Source organism: Trachurus trachurus, assembly GCF_905171665.1.
Source record: "Trachurus trachurus genome assembly, chromosome: 5".
Taxonomy (NCBI): domain Eukaryota; kingdom Metazoa; phylum Chordata; class Actinopteri; order Carangiformes; family Carangidae; genus Trachurus; species Trachurus trachurus.
In genome coordinates this window covers 11,741,034-11,769,000 of record NC_139896.1, presented here as the reverse complement: position 1 = coordinate 11,769,000, position 27,967 = coordinate 11,741,034, and the positions used below count along the sequence as shown (strand labels likewise).

The window sequence follows — 27,967 nt, the reverse complement described above, 5'->3', positions numbered from 1 at the left end:
TAAGCTGGTTTTCCTGCAAACTGATATTCGTTCATTTATTGTCATGTTTCATCTTGTTTTGTTTACCTTTATGTGTATTTGAGTGAATGGCTGAGCCTTCAATTGACAATGGAACATATACTATATAAAGCTACAATTCAAAGCTCAAACCTTCGGTCTCCCAAGACAACAGTACATGATTAGAAATGTGCAGCTGGAGCATCTGCACACTGTGAAGGGAAACAAAAACAAACCAACTGCCAAAAAACCCTGGTCAATACACTGGCAACCTGCTCACAATATAGAAATCAACCTCACTGTAGATAATTGTATAGCTACAGTTCAATACACAATTGCCATTTTAGTAATGAGATCTAGTCAGCATGCATCTCATGACTCATTTTAGTCTAAACAAAGAAATGGAATATGACCAGTGTTCATCTTTATGTTGCATGTGGGCAAGTAAATGTATTCATGTGATGTACTGTAACTGATACAAAAGCCGACCAATAAAAAAACCCAAACATAAATGTTAATCTTCCCATGATTCATTAACTCATTACATTTAAGCCAGATTCATGCCTTTCAATACATTAGAAAACAATGAAGCAGCTGGTACAATGTGGGGTACTTATTGTGTTTCATGCATGGACATGGACAGAATCAGAAACAACCAGCTCTAGCTCATAATGTTTTCTGTAGACAGAAAAGCTAAAAGAAAAAAAAAGCAGCAAAAACCAACTGATAAGAAAAAAAGAGCAACAGTAAGACTCATAACACTTGACCTACTGAATCTTCCCTTCCCACATTTCTTCTGCAGGACATATCAGACAACCAATTTGGTTTAAGATCTGCCCGGCTTTTTGCTGCCACCTTACTCGAAATGATGGCCAAAGTGGCACTTGTGCCACCAGCTGAAGCCTCTCTCACTCTCAGTATAATGGTTTGCTTCCGTCCCCTCGCCCCTCGCAGCTGCTCGCTCTTTCCCCTTCTCTTCCTCTGGTTCTGAGGCAGAGCAGGCTGCTGCAGCTGACAGGACAGCGCAGGCCAGGGGACAATTAGAGAAGCGTGGGAGAGACAGCTGGACCTGTTGCCAATTACACTGGCTGACCAGGAACCACACACACACACACTGAAGCCTTCTGGTGAACCTCATGCAAGTTAACTTAAATGGACTTTCAGGAATGAAGAATAAAATTTAAAAAGGTTTAGTTTTATTTATTTATCTCCAAAAGAAAAAATGACATAGTGAGTAAAAGTGCTTTCTGAGGAACAACATGTAGTGTTTGCTCCTACGACCATGTGGGGCAATATAATGTAACAGCAACAAAGTGACCGCTGCAATTTCTGACATGTCTCCAAACATCACGGTTATCTGTGACATGATCAAGTAGTTTCATGCGTGTGGTAAATCCAAGATGGACAACGTGTCCGCTCAACCATCGGGAGTTCAGATCAGTCATCAGTAGGAGATCTTTCCCAGCAGCATGCTCTGCAGCTGCCTGATCCGGCTTTCCTGGGGCAGCACCATGCTCTTCTCTGCTCGCTCCTCCTCCTCCAGCAGCTGCTCGATGTAGCAGGAGGAGCCCAGCAGGATGTGGCCTGTGGCCTGCATGGTGAAGATGGTCCATCGCAGAGCCTCTCTGGAAGCACAGCACAGACAGGGAGAGAGGAGGAAAGTATAAGAGAGTTGGCATTAATAGAAAATTCATGTTTCATGCCCTATTTTGAAAGTATAGTTAATTGCATTGTCCCTAAAAAAGTCAACTAAATACGATAGTGATGTGATGTTTAACCACCAAAATCTAATGAGTTCATCCTTGTGTCCTATTGAATATTTGTGCTAAATATGAAGAAGCTGCATCAAGGTGTTAGTGAGATACCATGTCTGCGAGAAAGGGGCTTATGCAAGTATGTACAACCCAAAAACAATATGCCTCTGGCTCTGTCTGCTGCCAGCATGGAGGCATTATAACAATGACAAGTTATTTCTTGAGTAATTGTCACAGGAAACAATACAGACAAGCATGACCGACCACACAAGCTGATTAGCAAAGTGCTGACAGGAAATATTCACAACCTCAGATAGAAATTTCACACATCAACTGCATGTCATGAAGCTGAAATCTAAGAAACAAACCTCCTCCAGCGCAGTGTGAGCACAAAAGCCTCATATATGACAAGTCTGCAAAATTTAATCCTCTCTGACTGAGGCGCTGTGTCAAAGCTGAAAACCAGCAAATCTCAGCAGCTGTGACATAACTCCTCCCAAAATTAATCTCTGTAAAATCTAGCCTTTGTTCTTCTGTGATCTGACCATTTAACTCTTCCACCCACACAGGTACACACAACACAATCTGACTTCATGCTCTACATGTCTGGAGCTGTGCAGAGAATATGTAACGTGTGTTGATATGTTATGGAAGTAGCCGACATGCTGTAGGAAACGGACCGGAAAATAGCTAAATCGTTAGTGGGTGGTGGGATAGCCAAAAGGTGATGAGCTGCTTGGAAATTTATGAAGCAGAAACTCATTTAAATGGATCAAATTGCATCTCTTAACTGGATTAAACTATTACCAAGAATCCAGATAGCGCTTCAGTGAAGTCACCAAGGGAGACAAAACGGTTACATAAGAGTTCAACACAAAAGCATAAAAATATCAGAAGGTCTCACGTATTTGGCAGGAAACTCACTTCAACATGCTTTTGGCAGCGTAACAGCGCAGGTCATAGGACACAGAATAAGCACCGTACAGGGTCGCTTTGACGTTCAGGCAGCCAATGAAATCTTTGGGATTGTTCTTGTAGAGGTCAAATGTCACCTTGGCCACATCTGTCCGGCGCCGTGGCCGATGGTCACTGAGCTGATCTCTGGAGGGGCTGTTCTGCGAGGGGGACAGGAAGAGAAACATGAGACGGGTCAAAAGGACACAGACACATTTCGTTGGTAAACACCAGCACACGATTGGATCTCAGACTGAAGCAGCTCCTGTTGATGATGATGATGATGATGATAGAGGAAAATGACCATGAGACAAGGTCCATGTCAGATCACCAGAGTAAATATTCAGACGGTGATTCAAATCATCGCATGCATCATTTTCTTCGGAAAATAATTGCTTTGGGGTGAACATAATTCATATTTGATGATACCCCTGGGTCTCATTAATATTCAAAACCAGCCTTTCATTTTTCCTCTCCAAATTATGAGGGAGGAAACTAATCTCTGGTGTTTGTCTGTGTTCTGCCTCAGCACAATAACTCATTCATTCATCTCGTGTCCAGTTTGAAGGATAAAATATTTGCCATTATTGAATGTCACTAAATTGTCAATGCATTTCTAATCAGACCAAAGACCATGTCATGTAGCATCCCCATGCATGGTTGCTTCATTAATGAAACAGACACTTCTCTATGGGCTCAGTCATTACATGAAAGAAACACTGGCATAAAAGAGGGTGGATAAAGAGACCATCAGTATTTTATATTATACAGTTTCCACTGTGCCACACAGCAATGCAAATGATCAAGGGTGACATCTAGTGGTTAATGTGGAAAAAAAGAGTCATACTGAATGTGGGAGCCACTTCTGCCCTTTGTCCAGGACCATGAGGACGGTGTTGTCGGGCAGCGTCTGGAAAAACTCCTCCGTGTCCACACCTGTGCCGTCTTCATCCAGCACCAATGCACTGACACACGGTACATTCAGAGAGTCAGTCACCTGAGGAAAAGAAACACACGGCAGCACGTTCATGAGTGGGTTGGTCATGCGTCATATGACCAGACAGTAAACCAAACATTTTTCCTCTATATTAAGACATCACATGAAGACACAGAGACCTCATTCCTCAGCATGAGCTCAAACTGTTACGAGTGTCACAGACGGTGCAGCAGTAAGTGAGTCACAGGCCAGTAAGTCTGTGGTTATTTTAACATTTTAACACACCGGGGTGTCTCCCTGCTTCATCACTGTGTCTTTAACCTTTCTTTCAACTGACTCACTACTGCTCAATCATTCCCTCTTCTGCGTCACAATTCCTCCTTCCTCATCCTACACCTTACACCCCCTGCTCCTCCTCCCCTCCCTTCACCTTGTTCATCAGGTCTTCTAGCGTGTCTGCCATGATGCCCTTTTTCACGCTACGGTTGTCATTTGTGACTCTGAAGGGCTTCAGCTGAGGAGCTCGACCCGACAGGAGCTGCTGGGTCATGGAAGCGGTGGTAGACACGCCAGCTGTCACACACCTGGGAAAAACACAAACACAAACACAGCCCGTAATTGTAGGTGAAAGTTCAAAAGTTCAAGCCTTCTATGAACTGGTGATAGTGCTGCCGAGTCGACCATCCCATCCAACTCAGGGAGCAGTGCTCTTACTTGGAGAGAGAAGATGGAGTCAAAAGGCTGAGAGACTTCATCGCATAATCCATCTGAGGGCGCCTGGACCTGTGATGGAAGTAGATCAGTTTACCAACCAGACTTTAACTGTAAGGCAACAAAGTATCAGCAGTAAACAGTAAAATTACACACAGGTTTCATAGATAAGTAGGAGCAAGTAAGTAGCAGTTTAAATAGCATTATATCAAATAAAGGAAAACAATCAAAACTAAATTTGCTCTGTATCTGGGTTTCCAAACATTCATGTATTACAGCTTGCTTATCTGTAAAATAAACCCTCTTTCTCAATAAACTACAAGCGTACCACAACAAGAAAGGAAATCTACATGTGAGAAATAAACTTACAGTGTCTGAGTTTTAAAAAGCTGACACTTCATCAGCTGTTGTCCCGACCGTATGTGAATATAATCCTCTCCTCCTGAAGAGCTCCTAACTCAGCTGCGACCGCTAAACCTGTGACAACACACGCTCTTGGTGCCGTTTCTTGCACCACTTGGTCAATGAACTTTGCGCCGATGACTGTTGAACTAGTTGTGAACCACCAAGCTTTATTGAGCAACTCTCCAGGAACACTCCTACTAACCCTCCCCACAAGATCCCTGGTCTGCAATTTGTTACAGATTAGAAATGCAATGACATCAACTGAACACCCTAAAGGGTCAGTTCATCAAAACACCATCTCTAATGGGATCTTACCACACAGACAATTTGGGATTAATCAATGAATTGCTGTACTGAAGTGGCAGCAAACACTTCTGTCCACATGACTAAACACAACAAATGTATTTCAGAGGTGCATCAACCAAGTGAATCTAATGTCACTTACACTATGATAATATTAAATAAATGTACAAGAAACAGATGGAAGCTGCAATGATCTGGTTGGTTTCTTCCTTTAATGTTGAAAAAAACTGATTAAAAGGTGGTGAACGTGTAAAAAATACAGATATTTGGGTGCTGTACTAATTTTTCAACTCAAACATTATTTTTTTTAACAAGAAAAACCCCCTACTGGCCAACATATAGACCAACTATAGGGCTATGTCACGAAATGAGGCTAAATTAAACTTCCCACATTAGGTCATCGTTCAATGTTCGCCACGTTATCTAGCAAAGGTGTGACTAGACCTCTCAGTGTTATCACATGACGTCAGGTTACACAATCAAATCTATAGGCAGTCTGAGATCACCTGTTGACACGTATGACAGCAGTTCACACCCAGCGATTGATTTAAAAATGATGTGGTGGCAATCTTACCCAGGTACAAAGCAACAGCTTTTATCATAAACAACATCCAACTAGTATTAATTTGAAAACATTGAAGGGTTGTCTTGGGCCAAGTGTGACCTCACTCACGCACCTCCTGTAACAATACAGCCCAGCTAAAAGGCACAATCTGTTTTAATTTAGACTTAAGACCAAAGAACACTGCTGTTCTATTACACAACTCATACGCCATAGCCAGTGGCTGCGTTTCACACCGTCTGTGAGCTTGAGACACAGCTGAGCAGCACATCATTCACACCCAGATGACCCCTGTACAACTGTGGCATTGGGAGAGAAAATTAATCTTTTCACATCTGTAGTGCACACACAGACTCACATTCACACAGTTCTGACATTAAGTATATTGTTTGCTTACTGGACAGGCTATAATCCTGTATTTGTGTTTTTTGTCACACTGCTAAAATGCAAAACAAAAGCTTTCTGTAAAAAAAAAAAAAAAAAAAGAGAGAACGGAGGAGTCAAAACAGAGGAGATGACTCAAAATTTAAATGTAGGATTATCCATGGAGTTCAGAGAAATACATGATGCAACTGCCAACTCAGAGAGGAGGCATGGTCAGAAAACCAACTTCTTGTTTTCTTTGGTTTCTTAGATAATATATGCCGAGCATTGAGACAGATCTCAGGATAATAAAATCCATAAAGAGAGAACTAGATACTAGTACACCAACAAAATCGTTTGTACTTGAAGGTGGAATGGAGGTAGATTAAAGAGAGATGGAGGGAATAAACACTATGCCTGATACAGAGAGCAGAAGAAAAAAAAAGTCTCTTTAATCAAAGGCAGACTCCATCACCCCACCTTCACCAATCCTTTCAGTAACTCCCATCAGACACTTCAAAGCATCACAGGCCGAAGACAGAGCCTCCAAAACCTTTTTTCATTTCGACTGCACTGCACATCTTAAAACAAGGCAAAATGGACCATCATCACTATTTTTGATGCAACCTTGCAGAGCTTCTCATGTTTATTTATAGACCTGTTGGGTTTAAATGCAATTTTAAGTGAAGCCTTCCTGGGGTGAGTCCCAAACCTAATACTGATTTTATTTTAGCCTATTTTTTAACCATAGCCTATGTGAAGGGCAATAATCATAACAGCAGAGCTGCACTGTTTCTTGTGAAATGTGTGACACTATGTTGTTTAACGTTCAATGCAATAAAGTTTAGAGTTCAGCGGGAAAACAGTAAAACAGTCAAACTTACCTTTCCCCTATATGTTCCTGCTGTAAAGTCAGTCCACGTCCACGAGTCCACCACTGCCTCAGCTCTAATTAACAACACCTGGATTAGACTAATTGGGTCGCCTCCGCGCCATTTTGGCTCATTCTTTCTCTTCAAAATAAGAGACAAGTTAGACTGTAACTCTAGCTATGTGATTCAAAATAGGTGAGTTAGGAGACCCTGTGGTCCTTTCTAATCAGGGTCACCTGTTAAGTTCGTCAATTAGCTACGGTGAGCGGTAATGGTAAGTGCAACGCTTAATTTATGCTCCATGCAGTGAGGATATGTTGGATGAGCCAACACCTGGAACCGTCCGCCCAGTGTAGAAGTGGATTTAGGGAATAATCTGACTCGATCTGTTCATTTTTAACCCAAATTATGAAACAACATGCATAAAAGGATCATGGATGTGGAATCTCTCTCTCTCTCTCTCTCTCTCTCTCTCTCTCTCTCTCTCTCTCTCTCTCTCTCTCTCTCTCTCTCTCTCTCTCTCTCTCTCTCTCTCTCTCTCTCTCTCAAGGCACAGGTAGAAGAAAGAATGAGGACATCACGTGGACAAATGACGAACTACTAGTTCAGACATCCGCAGGCAGCAGGTAAAAAGAAAATGAGCTCACTCTAAATATCCTGAAACACTATGCAATCAGTTTCATTGTGTTGGACAGTGGTTGAAAAAAAAAATGCTTTACGTTACCACTAAAGGTGTTTTTTTTATTATTATTATTTAAGGAGGACAATGCACATTAATGGACATAATAAAATGTAAAAGTGCCAGTGTTAGCCAACGGCTAGGGAATGGAAAATATAGTACTGCAGTAAGTAAAATGTATGTTATAAATAGACCTAGTAGCTACAGGGAAAATGCACATTGTTTTTGTTTTTTTTCCATGTTATGCTAGACATTTCAGACTACAGTCTAACTCTATTCTACTCCACAACATTATATTTTACATAATTAAGAGACACAACAGAGTCCAGATTGAGATTTTCCAGTCTTAGATGGTTTTATTTGGGCCTATTGAGGCCGAATGGTCCAGTATTTCACAAAAAAAAAAAAAAACCTAAATTATCTCAGGACCACCAGGATTTATGACCCCTAGTTTGGGAGCCTATATCTTGAAGGACTAAATGCACAAACTGTAGGCCTATAAAGTAGTGAAAACTAGCTCCCTGACCTGCAACCACACAGAAATGCTGGTTATACACTGAGACATTGGTATTAAATATAGGCCCACAGATGAAATATATGAATTAGCCACAGAACAATTATTTTTGTACATTCACAGATAATTGGCTGTGAATACTTCCATAACCAATGTAGAGATTTGTGCTTGTAATCACGCATTTGTAAAAGTTAGACTTCTGACATCCTGAATCTGGTTATGTTTGAGAATAGTTATTGTATTTGTCAAACAAATGTTGAGTAAAGAGAACGATAGTTTCCTCTGAAATGTAGCAGAGTAAAATGTAAAATAGAAAAAAATGGAAATACTTCAACTAAAATATGGTGCCTGCCTGTACTGGATATTATATCATTGGTGCAGCTTATTTTCCGTATCATTAGCAACTACTGCAGCAGAACTACGTTTGTCCAGGCCGATCTAAGAGATGACTTTCAACCCAAACTGAAAAGGCTAAATAAAGACCGTGGCGACTCAGAGGAATACACACATTGCATAAATTGCTTGAACGATAACTGCTGCAACAGAAGCCTGAGAAAACCTTTTAGTCCTCCTCAAATAGAACATGGTCACATTATTCTCATGGCAGTGTAAACATCGTCCTCCGTGTTGCCAGCGGGGCAACAACCAAACACTAATATATCTAAGTAATTGCTGAGTCATTCGTATATTTTCTGGGGTTAGATCATCTGTTTAGCTCAACAGAGCATTGGTGGTCTTATTGATTTATTGTATTCCAATCCCAATCACAGTGGCAACTTCTGTCTTCAAGTATAGTGCTTAGTTTATTAGTGCTCTACTCTGTTTGCACAGTATTTACGTTGTTTGGTAAAGCTTCGGTGGATTTAAGTGAATAAGTCAAGGTCATGACACCAGTGTAAAACAGAACGAACTCATGTAAATCAGATGAGCAGTTTATTTCACTCTGTTGCTTCACATTTCATGCCCACTGCAGGAGCACAGATGAATCATGCCACAGATATTAGTTTAATGCGGAGCAGATCGTGCATAGGACTTAAAATAGCTGCGACTCGTTTGGAAAATTCATCAAGTATTAGTGAACAAAGGGTCCATAGAAAGGGTCTGCTCCTCTTTCAGAGGTCAATATCCTGCCCATGTCTTTGTCCTGTTATCACACATCAGGCCCCACTGTTGATGGTGACGCATGCTTATTTGGCTCAGACCCATTTATTTGTGCTTTATGGGTTGCTGATGCTTGTAATTATACTAAGCGTGCATGATATCAGTGCGTGAAATGAATTAGACTTGAGAAAAAAATATCATTATCATAATGGATTTAATTGAACAACCTTTTTCTTTGATTTCAAGATTACACATGCAAACACAAGAAACAGATTTGAGAACCTGATCACAGTTTCTGACCCACGGGTGAATAATCTTAGAGAAAAAAGACCAGCTTCATCTTATATCCTTTGACTTTGTTTGCAGTGTCCTTTTGTGCGATTATGTTTTACATCCTTCCTTTTAATTATAAGTATTTCAAGAGTCCGTCCAAGGAGTGTTTGTGTATAATGAGGTAATAGAATAAATAATTTAATACAAATATAAAAGTAACGCAGATCTAAGCTCTAGAGGAAATATACTGACCGCAATGACTGTTTGCACCCAAACTAACATTGTTTCTAACCAAGTGCCAGTGCCACAATGTGTTAACTCCCCTACATGGTGAGATTTTTTTCCATCAAGCCCCATCGACTGCTCCAAGGGACTTTTCATTTCCTCTTGCCTATTCGTGCCATAAGTTCTGCGTTCGCTGCAGCCTTGGTCCTCATGTCCTGGTTCTTGGCCAGGTCTATGAGGACACTGAGGATGCTGGTGGGAACATCGAGAGACAGGGCGAAGCGGGACCCCTGCTGGGCTCGCTTTGGCACCTGGGAGGCTGGGCGAGGGGCACGCGATCGCCTGAGCAGCGTGTGATGCTCTGACCGGAGCAATGAGTTCAACACGCCGCTGCGGTTTAGGATGTCGACAGCCAGCACGTCCGTCAGTGTGTCTTCATCCAGTTTGGCAAGAGCAGGGACGCTCCTCTGACTCTGGACACACCAAGGCAACAGCAGAGCCAGGCAGAAACACACACGCACACGTTTCATGGTCAGAGGCATCTGCAGGGAGAGGAGAGATCACACATCAACCAGTGGCTCAAACTCACTCAGCTGTGATGCTGTAAAAGAGTTCGCTCAGTGATGGCATGCAACAGGATTTTCTTTTTTCTCCATAGTTAATCGGACAGAAGACACTCGTATAAATCATATATCATACTGATTTTATATCATGAATGAGGACAGTGGTGAATTGTAGAATAATATAAGAAAGAAATAATAACATTCATCATCTGCAATATCCAAACCAATACACACACACATTTCAGGAATCCAAGTCAGTGCATAAAAGGAGAATAAACATAATTCATGATTCAAATTTAAATGCCTTGCAGAAAAAGTCACAAAAATCTTTAGTCACTTGTTCAATAAATCATCCAATTCTCTAATATATTACTGCAATATTTTCTGTTTTATGTACCTGGCACTATCAAGAGTAATAATCCTACTCCATACTTACACAGTGACACCGCGGTGAAATGTCAGTAACTTGGCAAAAAGGCACTTCTCCCTCCTCTGGGCTAAAGCCGGACTTTGGTCTTTGGCCGTCAGATCTTGTGTGAATGTATCTTCTGTCGCACAGCTGCTTCTGCTTCTTCTTCTTTTTCTTCTTCTTCTTGCGCTAGTGGAGGAGCGACCTGTGTGGCACGCAGTCGGACGTTCAACTGGACTTCTGCCTGCTCGTCCACGACTTTGTCTTCACCCCCATTTGTCTTTGTTGTGACACTGCCCTCTCCACTCTCTGTTTATCTTCTACATTTCTAGAGCCCACCGCCCTCCCCTCATTTAATCTCATTTCCTCCACACTCATTGCTTGTCTTTCTGTGTCTAAAAATAACACAATGATAATCACAATAATGAATTAGATAGTTGTCTCGCTCTGCTGTCAAAGCACAACTCAGACTTACCACCTCCATTCAAAAGTTATGCTGCAAAAACAACATGCATCAGATTAGCGTGGTTCACTTTCCTACGTGGGGTTATTCATGTGCTGTCAGTCATCCATACAGAGCAGGGTGACACGTTAAAATCAGACACAGTAGTAATTCAAACAGCATTGTGACTGAAGATGAACAATTTTATGGTATAAGATGGGCCTGTGATTATCTTTTTGGTCTTTTGTGTGTGGTAGGTGGGTCTAATTCTGTCTTATTGATTTTCTTAAAACGTACTGAATAGAAAAGAAGAAGATTCAGATTTAAGTGTTGAAGCCTCATACAGTTAACACAACTATGATGCCTTATACAACAGTCAATTTGCAGTTTGTAAAGTGAATGGCAGTTAACAAAGATGTGTCATTAACGAAGTACAAAAACAGAGAGCGATCGCATCTCACGTCTCCACCGAGCATTTGCAGGCCGGTCTCGTCTCACAGCGTGAAGACACGACAGCACTGAACAAAAATCAACTCACGTCATGATCGTCATACACAAAACATTGTTCTTGTGCACCTGGTTGGCTACCTCTTGTAGTTTCATTAAAAGATTTACCAAGAAAATTTTCCTTTAACTCATCGGCCTACAGCCAAAACTTGTGGACCTACATCACACCTCATATCCACCATATTACTGTGACTGTTTAAACTGAACAGGATGCATTAAGTTGGGAGTTTTTCTTCTTTTTTAAGTGATGTCAATACAAGACAAGTGGAAAACAACAGAAACATACAAAGACAAAAAAACAACCTATTAAAGGGTTAGACAAGACAAATAAAGAAAGTGCTATACTGGTGCAAACCATGCATACATATACTATGTGCATGTGTATATCTGTATGTGTTGGTCTGTGCGTGTGTATGTGTTGGAAATAATGGGGATGAACTGGAACGGTATAAGCAAAGAAAATTACATGTGGGATGGGAGAGAAAGAAAGAGAGAGAAAAAAACAAAGATACAAAGTGTTTTCTTGATAAGAAACGTTAAATTGCTCCTCTGTTGTCAGTTTTCAGGCTTGTGTGACAGGTGTCAGAGTTGTGTGTGGCAGCGTGAGATGCATTTCAGACACTGCTGGATGCTGCACATTGTTGCCACCTAATGGAACATATTGTATGAGTACATTTAGTCCTATTTAGAGAGCACAGTGCAGGAGGAGAGGGGGGGGGGGGGGTGTTGGGAGGTTAGACAGAGAAAGCCCTCTGGAGAGCAATAAGGAGGAAGAGGCTGTCAGGCTCAGGAGGGCGACTCGCCAAGACGAAGCCTACCTCCATTTCCTGAGTCACCTCCAGTCCAGCCCATCAACTGATTCATCCTCATCTGACTAATGATATGAATATTACAAGTACGGCCCGATTATAATAGCCGGGCCCTCAGGGGCCCCCGGGATTATGAGCCGTCTGAGTTACCCTCAGATAAACAAACATGGGTCACATAAATGTCACTCAGCAGCGAACAGAGATGTCCTGCGTCGGACCACTAGCATTATTGTCACAGCAACATCATGACGCAGGATTACACATGAGTGTGAGATGATGACATCTCTGTGATTCAACATATAGACTCTTTCATAGCAGGTCTCAGTTTATCCCTCATGCAGCTGACTTGACGTATGTTCTGTATTCAATAGACCTCATGTATCAGGGAGCATCTCGTCAGCTCCTCCGAGCAGTGACGTCAGCCACGTTGTCCATTTAGATTCTGTATCTGGTTTAATCTTACAGGAAAAAAGGAAAATGATCATGTAATAGCAGGAAGCACAGTGACTAAACCTAAAGAAGACGTTGCTGCAGTGGTGAAAAACAACGAGACAACTGAGAATTTGCCCACAACCTAGAATTACTGTACATCTCAAACTATTGATCATTGATTAACCCTGATTATGTTCAGAAGACTGAATAGAGAGAAAATACAATTGCGATGCTGGAAAAAATAAGATTTAAAGAACAACTGTGAGACTCATCAGTGTGTTATTCACCATGGAGGCCTCTGTCCCGCCGTGTTGAGGTCAACGAGCCACAACCTACAGTTTTCATCAAGACAAGCCGTCCTCTGAGAAATAACATTTCATGGACCGTCTGCAGAGAGCAATACTGAAAACAGATATATTATTTAATATTCAATAAAGCAAGGAGACCAAAGTACACAGCTCCTTCTACTACGTCAAAGTGTAGATCCTGCTGGTAAAATATTACACCAATAACGGTTAAAATTGTTCAGTCACATTTAAATTTTATGGCAACTAATTGTTTTGTTCGGTATTTACAGAAGTAGCTTTTTATCCAAATTACTGTATAAAATAAAATATATACTGTGTTGTGGTGGCAGGACAAATTGATGCAGATGTTTTCTGACTTTGTGTTTCGTCAGTTTGCATGTTTTAGGTGTTTAGTTGTAGTGCGTTGAGCTCTCGGGGCCACCGGAGATTTGAGCCCTGCAGGTGAGGTGTCCTCACCATGTGTCAGTGCTCTCACACATTCAGGGGCCCTCAAGACATTCATTTCATTTTACTCTTTAGTGGTGTGACCGACTGTGCTTTCATGTGTAGAAAACTGAATCAGCCAGAGGCAACTTTGCATTTTCATCATTCTTATAGGCTACATTTTGTTTTCTTTTATTTGCGGTCTTGTATAAAACTGAACATAAACGTGGTTGTGTACTTGATGATATACTGCAGTCTCCCGGTGCAATGAGACAAAACAAATCATTGTTTTACAGTTTTTTATTTTCATCGGAATGAGAGCTTCTGTTATGTACAATAGAGGACAGAAACAAATGTTACAGAAATTATAAATATACTCTTGCTCCGAACTGACTGTATTCATTATCGACCGTACTGTGCCCAGTAGATATTTTGAATTTAAGTCCGTCCTCTTTCCCCTCCCCTCTGCAAGTCAGTACCAGGTGATGAGGACCTGTGCAGTGAATTCAAGAGGTAAATCATGTGCACCATGTGCAGCCTAACTGCCCCCCTCATGACTAAGTGTGATCAGTGGGCGGGATAAGAGAGGGAGGCGGGGGAGAAGAAAGAGGATGGATGGCTGCCTGTGCCGTCGAGCCAACACGTGGACAATCCTCAGGTGTTCGCTCTTGTGGCGGTGACTGGAGGAAAGCGGGATGAGGAAGATGAGTAGCAAACGTGGGACACTTGGAGCAACATCACAACACATCTTAAAACCTGAGCCAGTACATGGCACTGCGCATTCTGTTGTAGTCGGGTAGCTGCTCGACGGGGCCTGGAAGAGACAGAGGAGAGACAGATGAGAGGAAATTATCACAGTATGACCTCTGGCGTCGCCGCAGATGGATTAAAGCAACAGCAGAACTCACCGACGCCTGCCACAGCTGGACACTTGTCGTAGATATATTTGGAGCAGGTGTCACGAATCATCCTGGGGGTCACAGCCTGAAAGGAGAGATGAGGAAGGAAGTCAGGACTCTGATAATCCTGAGACAGACTAGAAAATAATTAATTTTAGCAAGTTTTTTTTAAAGCCACTGCATCACAAAAGTGTCGACTCACCTCAATGCGAGCGTCCCACTCGGCCAGAGGAATACGACGTCCGTAGTTCAGGATGTGTCTGCCGATGTCGTCACAAATTGGAGTTGTTCCTAACCACCAACAAACAGTTACATGAATCAGTTATTCCGATAAGTACATGTGTGTGAGTGTGTGTGTGTGTGTGTGTATACACTAGACAGACACGTGACGTACCATTGAGCTGTCCGACCAGGCTGGCCTTCAGAGCGTTCTTGCCTCTGGCTACATCACTCTCTGTTACTGTGGTGCACAGGTTCATCCTGCAGGGAGAAGGAAGGGAAGGAAATCAGATATTATCTCTTTCACTATTTATTCAATAATTATGTAAATTTGACAGATAATACAACAATGATAACTGAACAAATGATGATGGTCGTGGTTCAAGAAAACTTAAAAATACAGAAATCATCTCACTATGTATGAAAAGCATCCGTGTTTGTTTGTACAGCGGAGAGCGGAGTTTCTTCCCTCACTATCTATCTCTGTTGGGTGTCAACAGCATGATGAGGGCACTAATTTAGGCCTGACATCAAGTTACTGACAGAATCAACATTAATTAATGACAGCTGATACAATGTACCTCCGGTGCTGTTTGTATTTTTAACAAGTGGGAACAACTCTCAGTGGAGTCTCAGATCACAAGCTGCAGCCCAATGTTTCGCTGACAATTATTAGCATCAGAGCTTCGGGAAGCTGTTGATGTTGATTGTTTTTACTTGATTTGGTGAATTCATTGACACCTGTAGTCTACGATTGAAATTTTAAAATTGTGTAATTGCAACTTTATGACATTTAATAAGCTTCTGATTGAGCTGTGCAGTGATTGCAAGAAAGACAGAAACACTATAAAAGTGTATTAATTCAGTTGGCGCTGGTGTCTGTGTGAGCGTGTGTGTTTTTGAGTCTCTACTGACCAGGCGTTCTGGGACCAGTGCATCATGTCGTCGATGTTGTTTTTGTCAGTCACAAAGTAGATGCCCAGCAGGCCGGTGTCGCTGTAGGAGGAGTGGAAGGCCTGGAAGCTGTGACACAGGTTCTCCTCCGCTGCCAGACGAGCCAAACGGCTGCTCAGGTGCTGTATGCGAGAGGAAGGAATACATGCCGATATTTTTTTACTGTGTTTAAAGATGTGGTGCATCATCAAAGTGGGATTTTATCACATTATAGATAAACAGTATAGATAAATATGACAAAACTGATTTTAAACCTAAAATAGAATACCGGTTCACGTATAAAACAGAGTTTTGGCATACTTTACCAAACGAAATTTGAGTATTTAAGTGTTTTTAAGACTAAAGTAAATTAACAAAACTGCACAAAGTTATGCGCAGCCAAACATGGTGATTTTTCCTGATATGTAATTCAGGTGATGTTCCTCCTAACAGGTCCAGAGGCAGGGATGAGACCCCTGACCCAGGTTACTGTAGAGGGAGGACCATGATCTACCCCTCCATAATGGCCACTTAAAGCATTAACAACCTCAAGTGGGCAAAGCTAAAAGGGGACAGCACTGAACTAAGAAATTTAGTTCAAAATCAGTGGTTCCTAAGCTGCAGACATCGCTATTAAAACATATTACACCAACCTTTCCACCACCAAAGGTGATGTCATAGCTGCCGATGATGGCGTTGGCCACCATGAGAGGCACGATGTCCGGGCTGGCAGCACTGGCACCCTCCACCGCGATGGCAACGTGTGCCAGAGGCAAAGCATCGTCACGCATAGTGATCTGAGGAGAGGCAGAAAGAGGAAGAGAGGAAATATTAATGGTGGGAAAAAAAACTGAGATAATGTAAAAATGAAAAAACAGCACGCACATCCAAAAGCCCATGTTGTGTGGGTGCTGGACCAAAGGAAGGTAAAACATGAAAAAGAAAAAAGGTCCACAACACCACGTGGCTCCAGTGCAGAAAATTTATAACGTTTCGAGCCACATGGTGTTGCGGACCTTTTTTCTTTAAAAAAAAAAAAAAAAAAAAAAACTGAGATACCATGTAATAACCCATTTCCTGCGTAACAATATCAACACATCTCACCTCACTGCCAGTGAATCGGCATGGTGACAACACGGGGACGGCATCTCCCTCGTACTCAAAAGACACTCCACTGAAGTGAGACTTGGCCAAAGAGACCAGCTCGTTGTGGCTCACACCTTTAAAAGGAAGCACAACACCAACGAGTCATTCCCCTGAAACTGAAAACTCACCCGTGTGTGTGTGTGTGTGTGTGTGTGTGTGTTAGGAGGGAGAGGACCTACCTCCTGCAGCAGCCAGCACCATGCGAGGAGCCTTGTAGTGGCTGTTGATGTAATCCACTAGGTCCTGGCGGGTCAGAGTCCTGGAGGAATCGAACATGAGCATCACTATTAATATACAATTAAATATTATCAGTGTTGGGCATGTTACTATGAAAAAGTAATTAGTCATAGTTACTAGTAACCTTCCCAAAAAAAGTAACTGAGTTAGTGCCAACAAGTTATTACATGATAAAAGTAATTAATTACAAGGAAAGTAACTAAAATGTTCAAATATGTCAAATTACTTGGGCTTCCCTCCCTAACGCCTCTTCCACACGCACTGATCTAAACAGCTGATAGGTGGAGTGATACAGCACATCGTGGAGCCTGCCTGTGTGGAGGAATACTGAGTGAGTTGGTTAGTTCCAGATAAACAGCTTTTTTCCCCAACAAACTGAAAAAAAATGTGTATATAACGTCCTACACTTAAACGGGTGTATTATTTTCTGATGGGACTTCATGAGTCAAGTAACGGCGTGACGGCGCATTTTATTGTCAATAGCGATAACGGTGTTGTAACAGGGGAAACTGTAACTTTTTTTGATTACTCGTTACTGAAAAAAGTAGCGCTGTTGGTAACGGCGTTATTCCCATCACTGAATATTATACAGAATGGAAATGCCAAGAGTGGTGTGGTGGCTGTTTTACTTCTTTACTATATCATCATCACATCCCTGCATTGTTTTAACAGTAATGTGATTTTGAAAACCTTTGAGTTGTCTTCTGAGATGGTCACTTATATTTAAATGTTCTGTGTGTGTATGTGTGTGTGTAAGCAGTTCCTCCTACCTGGCATTAGCAGAGGGTCCCAGTACGCTGTGCCCCAGAGGAGTGCCCTGGAAGGCCGTGGCATGCAGCAGGTCCAGACAAACCTCCTGCAGGTTGCCCTCAACCTCCTCAAGCTCACGCAGCACAACGCTCCTCTGCTGCTCAATCTCAGCCTCACTCAGAGCGCAGCTCTGCACCACCTCCGACAGCAACTCCACAGCTGGGAAACAGAGGAAAAATATTTGCTCATAATGCCTTCATCTTCCAAGACGAAAAGGTTTTATTGTACAAGACGAGCCAGGCGGCTGCTCAGGTGCTTTATGCGAGACGAAGGAATACATGCTGCTGATATTTGACTCTGTTTAACAATGTGGCGCATCATCAAAGTGGGATCTTATTACACTATAGTCAGATAAACGTGTCAAAACTGATTTCAAACCTTATAATGCACAGCTATTTCATCCAAAGATGTTTATTTCCTGACATGTAATTCAGGTGATGTTGCTCCTGACAGGTCCAGAGGCAGGGATGAGACCCCTGACCCAGGTTACTGTATAAGGGAGGACCATGATCTACCCCTCTATAATGGCCACTTAAAGCATTAACAACCTCAAGTGGGCAAAGCTAAAAGGGGACAGCATTGAACTAAGAAAATTAGGTAACTTTTATTTTAACTTTTATTATATATTTAAAAGGTTTTATTGTACAAGCAGCCTTTGAAATCATATTATGGTTAAAAAGGTCTCGTCACCTTTGGGCAGATCTTTGGACAAGGTCTTCATGTAGTAGGCGGTGTGCTCCCGAGACGTGTAGGCACTCAGATGAGCACCCATCGACTCCACCTCCTTCTCGAGGGCGGTTTGAGGGTACTTTTTCGTTCCCTGCGTGTGGAGAGACCAGAAAAGGGGGAATTTAAGTAACTGCATTATGACGATGTGTGACAAAAATGCAGGTCGACTGATGGCTACCTTGAAAGCCATGTGCTCCAGGAAGAAGCCTGCTCCATTGTTCTTCTCACTCTCATAGCGGCTGCCGGTGCTGATCCACAGTCCAACCTGTGAAGGAGATAAGTGGAGCAGCTCTCACTCATGTATCGTGTATCATTTAATTAAAGTGTAATAACAACCTTGTGAATGGTTGTAAAAAAGGACGCAGTGTTGCTGTGTTCTTACAGTGCACGTGTCATGTCCGGTCTCCTCAGATGCAACCCTCAAGCCGTTGTCCAGGGCGGTGAGGCGGGTCTCTGGAGCTCCCACCAGGCTCTGAGCATAGCTGACCGAGGCCTGCCCACGCCTCAAAGACAGCAGGATGGGCTACAAGAGTAGACAGGCAACAAGAGTTATTAAAAAAACATGTTTAAAATAACAGAGCTTGTGATTCACATTCAGGTTCTGGTAGATCCACTTACTTACATAAATATTAAATTACGTTCCCCTTACTAATCACCTGCCTAATGCAAGTTAAGTTTTTTAAAACAAACTACCTTGCCGATAAAACAAGCTCAAAACAATAATTAGATAATGTAGCAGCTATTGTTCGGAGTCTATATACTTCAAACCCACTCAAGTTCATATCCATATGAAAAACAAGAGCAGGAATATTTGGCACAGGACAGCACTGAACCTTAAGGCATCTGACATTGAAGCCACCACCACCCTCCGTGTGTCTCCCAGATGAAATGACTGCCAAAACAATCAGTATCAGTATATGTTCTGTGTTTTAAATGAGAAAAATATTACATTTATGTCCATCTTATTGCATTATGAAACGGGAGACAACATATTGTAGCTACTACACATTATTCACAGATGATAAGTCAAGATTTTAGACATTACAAGCAGACATTACGAAACGTATCATTACAAAACCTGGAAGCACAGATCAAGAAAACACAGTTTCTGAGACCTATGTAAGATATCCTTTATGTATGTCAATGAGCAGCTTTCACGTCATTTCCCCACTTGCTATAGACTTCTTCTTCAATAAACAATCAATCATATTTGGCGATGGATACAACTACAGACTGTCACTGTCCGCGTCTGTCGACCCAAAGTCACCGTGCTAACGCCGTTAGCCAGGACGCTTAAGTTAGCTGTGGGGGGCAAGTGAGGACAACAGCTGCTGAGCCCTAAAATGATCTAACTACGACTGAAACGACGACAGACTAATGTAAATAACACAAACAAAGTCGACATTATATACTAAGTGGCAGCTACAACAGCCTCCGTCTCATTTGACAAGTGACCTTGCATTCACTGCTAGCTGGCTAATGCTAACCGGCTAGCTAGCCTCTTTCCGTGTCTGTCCTGCGGACAAACTGAGCCAGATGTTAGCCAGTGGTGGTTAAACTCAAACCGGACTTCATATCCACGATTAATTTCAAACTTTTCTTCGTAGACTTTCAAATTTCATACTTACACTGCGGGTTTTAGCGAGGGCTCGACCCACGGTGCTCCCGACTCGGCACACGGACGCCGCCATTTTTTAGTTCGGTTACAGACAGAAGGCTGGAGGGAGTGAGAGTTTCTTCTTCCTCTACGTGGCCCGGTGGAAATGTTTAGGCTCGTGTGTTTCAACGCCACCAACTGTTCACTATGTGTTATTGTTGGCGAGTTGTGTAGCACATTTTTTTTCGCACAGTGCAGTTCTCTGGTTGAACTACTTGAAGGATAAAAGCAAAGACGGTTTATATTCTGTACAAGTTCAAGAACCATTCTCATGCATCAGTCGATAACATTTATTTTAGGCACCAAACATTTTGGCTGGTAAAAAATAAAACCCCACTGTGGCAGTGGCTGGTGGCCAACAAAGTTAACTTCAGGCCCTGTACAGACTAGTTTACAAACAGTAAAAAAATAAAACAATACAAAACAAACAAATAAAGGAAATTAAATTGTTTCCATCAAACGTGTCATTGAGATAGCTATGTAAATAGGTGGCCTACTTTAGAACTCCCTTTGACTTTCCCAGATTATATCAAATTGTTTGCACTCTCCACTGCTGCCTTCAATGTCCACATTTTCCATCTGAATGCTTATCAATTTTATGCAGTGTTTATTATGGGTCTATGTTGTTGCCGTTAATCAGTGTGCACAGCGCAGAGTAGACTAGAGTCGACTCATTAGTCCACACATTTTGTGTTATACCCTCCTGTTCATTTGTCGTTTTCCAAATTTGTAGCCTAATTCTTTGACATACATTTTTTTTAGTTATTTTTTCTATATTGAAATATAGAAAGGAGTGCATACAAAAACAGCGAAAGGAAATCAAGACATGATAATCTTATTATATGTGACTTTATTATGAGGTAGGCAAAAAAATCCCTGCAAAAACAAGGTGCAATCAAAAGGAGCGTCAGGGCAGGGCAAGGGTCCGGGGCAATTCTGTTTACAGTCCTCAGCGGGACAACACACATGAACACAAAATGTTACGTTCAAACTAGCTGTCAGTGGTATTGGCAATGGCTACACATGCTGGCTAATCGCTATTGAGCAATCTGATAGTTGAAGGGAATGAGCTTGAGTAGCAGTTTTAGTCTTCCTTGGGGGGGCATAGTGGCGCCTTCCTGAAGGCATCAACACAAAATGACCCAACAAGATGTGGTTTATGTGGTCACGATAAAACCTTTTGCCTTAATTCCTGACAACCTGCTTCTTCCACATTGAAGCCAAGTCACTCAGCTGAAGTCCCAAGACCTTGGAGCAAACCTTGTGAAGTATTACCATGTGTTTGTATGTTTGTTTGTTTGTTTATTTAGCACATATTAAAATTATAAAAATGACCAGTGACAAGAGAACATTATAGAGCAGACATGCAACCCTCAAAGGCCTTGGCAAGAGGATTTCCCTAGATAAGCATAAAGATGGGCATAAATGCAAGACATTACACGAAACACATGCGCTGCAAACACACCCTCAGGAATAAAACACGCAGATGCACACTCACATCATCACACACACATCAGGCTGTCACAAACTTCAAACATCTTATTTAGTTTTTTAACATTCAACATTAGCAATTGAAACATTATCAAACAGCACTGTAGTGAAATATCATCATGTGAATTATTTAAATGTTTTATCTTCTCATTTAGGCACTCAAGCTGCTGGCGACAGCTTGGTGAGGCGGTTTTGAGATGGTAATTTCTGGTGGGAATGATTGATCTTGGTCACAGGATTGTACTTTGTCCATGCAAACTTTTGATTCCTCGAGTCTCCTCTTCAACAAAGATAAAGAGGGAGACTGGGCACTAATAGGCAGGTGGGTGGACTTGTTTACAGTCATTGGCAGGCGAAGCGTGACAGTTTCAATGGGGATGGGCACAGGTGGCTCAGGGGGGAGTGGAGGAGGTGGCAGGACCCCACTGCTGGTGTTCCTGAGCTGAGTTTCTGTGCTTTTCAGCCGCATCTTGGGTGGAGGCTTTACTTTTTTTTCCACAGGCTTCTTCTTCTCCTTGACAGGGCTCGGCTGTTTGGATGCTGAAGTCTTGGAAGGCCTCAGAGTAGGAAGACGGTAGGGATTCTTGATCTTGATGCCTTGAACACATAGGTTCAGTCCTAAATACTGTGTCACTCTTACTGCTGCCTAGAGACCAGAGGGGACATCTGAAGTACTGTATAACGCTCTCACAATGTGAGCCACTTAAAGGGATAGTTCAACATTTTGGCAAATTGGCCCATTGCCATAATCCCTATAGTTTTAGGAGTAGGTTCGTTACCTATAATTGTCGGTGCAAGCTATTTTTAGAATGGCGGAGAGCTACACTACGGAGGCTAATGGGATTTCTTGGTTTCCCTCATCAAACTCATCAAATACACAATCCAACAACTCCAAAACGCTCTGGTGGACAAGTTGTGACCTGCAAATTCACCACGCTATGAGATAATAATGGGACATAATGAGACGGAGTTGTTTTCAAGGTAAATTCGTGTAAAACCACTGATGCGCGTTCCCATCGGGGGCAGTTTTTCGGCAAGCAGGCTTTACATTTACCTCTAAAACAACTCTGTCTCGTAACATCCCGTTACTATCTCATAGCGTGGTGAATGTGCAGGTCACAACTTGTCCACAAGAGCATTTTGGAGTTGTTGGATTGTGTATTTGATGAGTTTGATGAGGGAAACCAAGAAATCCCATGAGCCTCCGTAGCATAGCTTCGAGCAGCTCACGGCTCTGCTCTGCCGTTCTAAAAATAGCTTGCACCGACAAAGGTAATGAACCTACTGCTATGACTATAGGGATTATGGCAATGGGCCATTTTGCCAAAATGTTGAACTATCCCTTTAAAATGTACACTACTACCCATGTTAGGGGGGGGGATTCTTCCTTACCTGCCTATATATGAGCTGAAAGTCTCCAGTGTTTGTGTTGCGGCCACCTCTCCAGTCCAGGATGACTCGTAATGTGTCCTCCTGAACAGCACGACAGAGCCTGGCTGTGACACAGGTGGAGGGACCCATAGCGGGACTAGAATTGACTTCTATCAGCCATGGATGCAGGTCGCCTCCTGTGCAACACAACACATAACTGATGACAATCTTTCTTCTATTTCATTTTCATAGAAAAGAAGCAGGCCACTACCATTGTTATTCTACCTAACATGAAGTCAGCACCATAGAGCTCAAAGGTGTTTTTGCGTGACTCTATTAGATCCTGTGTTGTCTGTAACACGTGAATGATTGTCCTCTTCATCCCTGGGACGACAACAGACTGCCACTGAGCTTCCCGGCCCTGGCTGGACAGAAAGGCCTTGAACTGGTCGTCTGTCCACATGTTTTCTGCTGGGAGGTCTGGATGTCGTTTTTTGGAGGGCCTCAGGTGCCTCTGGATGGAGTTATTGCACAGGTGCACAGAGCTGAGAGGACAGGGTGCAGAGAAGTCAAGATTAGGAAAGCAGACAAAAGGATATGGGTGGCAGAGAGTTAGTGAGACATGAGGTGACAGGACAGATATACAGAAATCTGATAATTATTGTTATCAAGTATGAAGTGGATTGGCTGCTATGCTTTCTAAAATATCACTTTTTTTTTTTGCTTAATACAGCTTATTCTTGTAATGGAAGTCTAGCAGGCTGCCCTGCACAGTTAAGTCAAGTCAAAATACCATTGTACCAAAATATTTTGCAACTTCTCTGGCATCCATACACACTCTGAATGAGTTGTTGGTTTCAGTAATCATGTTTCCAGCCCATAATGGCCCTGAATAGATTTCTCCCTGGTACTAATCCATTGTAAGAGGGGATAATCCTTGTTCTGTTCAAATATGCCTTTCAGAGTTCAGTGAAAACTAATGTACCTCAGAAAAGAATAAGAAACACTGTATAGTTTTCTATATTTCCATATTTGTAAGGCCCATCTGGATGTTTGCTTATGATTTTCATGTAACCAGACCCACAAACATTCTTGATGAAAGTTGAGGAAGCAGCTTACACTTTGGAAATGACTTGAAGTTTGTCTTGCAGATGTCAAGGACCTCAAATACACACTAATTTAAATATTCCCACAGGAGATACCTAACAGTTGTTCTCAGGCCATGCATGGACCTAAAATCAGATCTCCCGCCAAAATATATGCATAGTCACTGCACGGTCACAATCTATCTTGCCTTTCCAGTCTCTCACTTCTCCTTTTTTCTCATTTTAATGTTCATGTGGTTTCACTTCCCTTTATCAGTATGACTGTCTTACCTGTCCAGTGTGTCTAGTGAGTATGGCTGTGTTGAAAAACGCAAATAGCACTTTTTATAGAACCACACAGTCAGAGGGTTCCAGTCGGTGACCAGGAACCACTGGCGCACGTCAAACTTGGTGCCATGGACCAACAAGGGACGTTCCAGGTACTTCTGGATCACCCACTTGCTTTCGTGTAGGACTGTACCGTTCACCATTTTTAGGATCTTATCCAGACGTTTGACACATTTAATACCTGGGTGGCAGAGGAAACCAGTCAGCCTTCCAGTCAGACACAATGTGAACTCTTTTAAAGAGGTGACGTCTCACCTCTACCCCTGGACTGCGCTCCAGGTTTGATGATCCACATGTTGTATGTGCCGTCTATGTCCAGCTGTGGCCTGACCTCTCTCAGCCTCTGTAGCATGGCTTTGCAGCTTTTGATGAAAGTATCAATGCTCTCTATCTCTGCTCCACAACTGAGGAAGCAGAGGGAGCAGTGAGATACTGAAAAGCACTTTGATTTTATCTGTCACAGACTTACGTGGTGGGCTACTCACTGAACGAGGAGGTAATAACTGTCGATGAACTGCGCCCACTCCTCTTTTGTCAATGTTTGTTGTGTCCCCAAGCTCCTGTCAATGTCACCGTGATCCAGACTGTCCACGAAGTCCTGGCATACTTTGAGTGCGCTGTCGATCATTTGTGAAAGGACCACGGGTCTAGATGGCTTTTTGTTACGTCTGCTCTTCTCTGAAGGAGTGAGCAATTAAACCATGTCTCTCTTTATGTAGCTGCCTTGAGACAGTATGCAGCCATGTGAGAAATAGCTTATATATATTATCATACATACCTTCTACACGCCAAAAGCTGTAGCTCGCACTCTCTTGCTCCCTCTCCACAATGAACTTCAGTAAACTGGTGCAGGCTGTTATCTTGTAGTCTTCTACAGAGAGCAGAGAGACAGAGAGATAAGCAATGCCAGATATAAAGGAGACATTGTTTAAGTGAAAGGATCTGACCAATGAAAGCCTGCTTCTCATCCTGGGATCCAAGTCTGTAACAGCGAGGGAAGAAGGTGTCTTTGTCAACCGAGTCAAACCAGTGCAGGTTCCTTAGGTTCAAACACAAGCCCACCTGTCAGAGAAACAACAAGTGGCGGGTGTGAGCCTGTGTGAACCTTTGATTTATGCCGTAAGAAACGACAGTAGAGTATAAATGTACCTTGGTGGTGAAGCTGCCGGCTCTCGAGAAATGGTTGATGATCTGTTCTTTTTGCAAGGTTTTGTGATCAATGGCATCTCTGCGGTTTGTCCAGTGAAAATAAACCATTTCATTTTGCACCATGCGAGACTATGGAAGAAGAAGAGAGATCGATTGAGGTTGATGAAACTGTCAAATAAATGTTGCCAGCACAAATCTTAAATATCAAGCAAAGTTACTTTTTACCATGAGATCTAAGAGGTCATCTGGATCCTGCCCTTTTTCAAAATCCTCTGAGAAGAAGGGACGATGTTCATCAATGGAGAAATACAAATAAAGTCAAGATAAAGAAGACGTATGATTTCTGGTCTCGCTTACTGTTGTCGTTGTCACTGTCACTGGTATCATTAACATCGGTTCTTCTATCACCAGTGGGGCACCGCTGGCGTCTATATTGGTTGGGCCGGTGTCGGCGCTGCTCTATCCAGCCTCTGGCCCACAGTGTCTGCCTGATGACAGGGTAAGGGCCCTGGACATGGAAGATCCTGTTCATCTGAAAGGAATAAAAGCAGGTGCTTCAATGTGGGATAACTTCAGGGAACAATCAGAAATGTATGTTTTGTGTTCATCCAGTCATGTTAACTCACCCTGACAGCTTTATCCACACGGGCCTTGGCAGTCTCCAGTTTTACTGGGTCAATACCAGGCAGGCGGACAAAAGTGTGGGGAACTTTGGGCTCTGGAGGTGTAGCTGATACACACGCAAGGTAAATGGAAAACATACCATGTATACAAGGCAGGTAATATTTCAAATTCTCTTGCTAAAGCTCATTAATGATGAAATTGTTCATGTTGTCCATGCAGTACCAAAGGAATAAGCAGACCGCATTCAGCGTTTTGGTTGTCAATGTACCTACTTGTTTGTCGGCTTTTGGCTTCATCTTGGTTACACTGTTGGATCAGAGCTGTGAACTTCTGAGGCTTGGGAAGACCTCTAGCGTTTGCTGCAACAACGGCAACACAAGATTATCATAATATACAGTATATTAGTACAAAGGTTTGGAGGAAGAAGGCAGGAGAACATGTGGATAATGTTTTCTTCAAACATAGCATGTGCAGAATGTACTGAAAATAAAGGTCCACAAATTGGTTGATTAACAACAGCTAAATGCATAAAACCTACACCCAATTATAAACGATGTGCACCACATAGTAACCATAAAGACAATGTAACTGAATCTTTAGGGTGGACAAAATTCAGCTTGGCCAAAAAAGGCAAAGTCATGAAACTTTAATGCGCGGCTTCTGAGTTCAAACATGTTTCCACCTCTCCTGAGTGTGACCTCATGATTAATTCAGCATTTGTGATCTATAAGCCAACTCTATAAATATAAAGGCCAAGCCATACAGTAGTGACCTTTCACATTTCAGTTCATAAATGGCTCCCTTATAACAAAAGCTCAATCTGTAAAAAAAAAAAAAAAAATGTTGTCTGGTCGTTTGGATAGTCAGACTCTGACAGTGTCGTCTTTGTTACTGTTTGTCTCTCACCACTGTCTGGACATGGTGTACCGTATCCATCAGTAACCGGGTGTCTCTTCTGGCCCAGTTGGACAAACTGTCTGGACCTTGTTGTGGCCTCCATAACGACATCTGCTCTCATTCTTTCCCAACCCCTCTCTTTGCTCTGCTTCATTATCAAAAAAGGCTGAAGAGGAGACAGTCCAGCATTAATGGAGAAACAATCAAACAAAGTGCATAAATGTTACACAGATAATGTATGCGTGCAGTGGACTGAGAAGTAGGTCAAGTTGGTGCGGAACAGCTCAATGGCTACACCTGTCAGGTACATGCTTCACACCCCACTTAACACGTGATACAGACTACTCTGTGTGATTTCCTTTTGTTACCATCTGAATAACAGACCCACAACTTACCCCAACAACAGAAATGTTTACTAAAATCACTCAGAAAGTAGGCTATAGTTTTTCCATGAAGACACCACAAGTTACAGGCTGCAGCATCATTGTCTCAAAGAAACTAATCCACAGTCACACATTTCACTAACATTTGAACATACAGTAAGTAGGCTACTCTCGGGTTACTGTTGGGACAGTTAAGTTTATTTTTATTCTACGCAGAGCTTTTACAATATGGCTTAATGTGTTTTCCTCTTACCTGCTGCCTGCAGAGCCCGTAGAATCTCACCGGAGGAATGAACGGTGCACCCGCCTCTCTACATATTTGGCGTTACCATGGCAACGAGTTTGTAGGTTGCAATGCAGAATGTTTTTTAAAGGTTTCTATAGATACCAAAGGTTGGTTATAATATATCAAATCAAATGAAAACACAATGTTCTCATTTTGTAAT

The 27,967-nt window shown here is 42.3% G+C and overlaps 3 protein-coding genes across 3 annotated transcripts; all 3 read right to left on the bottom strand.

Annotated features, from left to right (window-relative positions):
* Positions 1-1,182: 1,182 nt before the first annotated feature.
* cidec (cell death inducing DFFA like effector c) lies at positions 1,183-4,890 on the bottom strand. The gene is made up of 6 exons (XM_083972553.1): positions 4,723-4,890; positions 4,357-4,425; positions 4,073-4,226; positions 3,553-3,702; positions 2,676-2,866; positions 1,183-1,622 (listed from the first exon to the last, which is right to left on the bottom strand). Exons 1-6 carry the CDS (start codon positions 4,752-4,754, stop codon positions 1,442-1,444), a joined length of 777 nt encoding a protein of 258 aa, XP_083828679.1. The 5' UTR covers positions 4,755-4,890; the 3' UTR covers positions 1,183-1,441.
* Positions 4,891-13,825: 8,935 nt separating this feature from the next.
* On the bottom strand, positions 13,826-20,274 carry uqcrc1 (ubiquinol-cytochrome c reductase core protein 1). The gene is made up of 13 exons (XM_083972547.1): positions 20,145-20,274; positions 18,899-19,039; positions 18,695-18,781; positions 18,478-18,607; positions 17,748-17,946; positions 16,920-16,999; positions 16,699-16,814; positions 16,248-16,391; positions 15,577-15,737; positions 14,837-14,922; positions 14,645-14,733; positions 14,452-14,527; positions 13,826-14,357 (listed from the first exon to the last, which is right to left on the bottom strand). The coding sequence occupies exons 1-13, from the start codon at positions 20,205-20,207 to the stop codon at positions 14,293-14,295; spliced, it is 1,437 nt and encodes a 478-aa protein (XP_083828673.1). The 5' UTR covers positions 20,208-20,274; the 3' UTR covers positions 13,826-14,292.
* Positions 20,275-21,794: 1,520 nt separating this feature from the next.
* Positions 21,795-27,811, bottom strand: LOC310985637 (tubulin monoglycylase TTLL3-like). The gene is made up of 15 exons (XM_083971256.1): positions 27,775-27,811; positions 27,148-27,304; positions 26,514-26,600; positions 26,244-26,347; positions 25,975-26,149; positions 25,843-25,889; positions 25,618-25,746; positions 25,416-25,530; positions 25,247-25,339; positions 24,954-25,146; positions 24,724-24,872; positions 24,412-24,649; positions 23,321-23,580; positions 23,057-23,232; positions 21,795-22,310 (listed from the first exon to the last, which is right to left on the bottom strand). Exons 2-15 carry the CDS (start codon positions 27,290-27,292, stop codon positions 21,816-21,818), a joined length of 2,406 nt encoding a protein of 801 aa, XP_083827382.1. The 5' UTR covers positions 27,293-27,304; positions 27,775-27,811; the 3' UTR covers positions 21,795-21,815.
* Between the last annotated feature and the right edge of the window lie 156 nt (positions 27,812-27,967).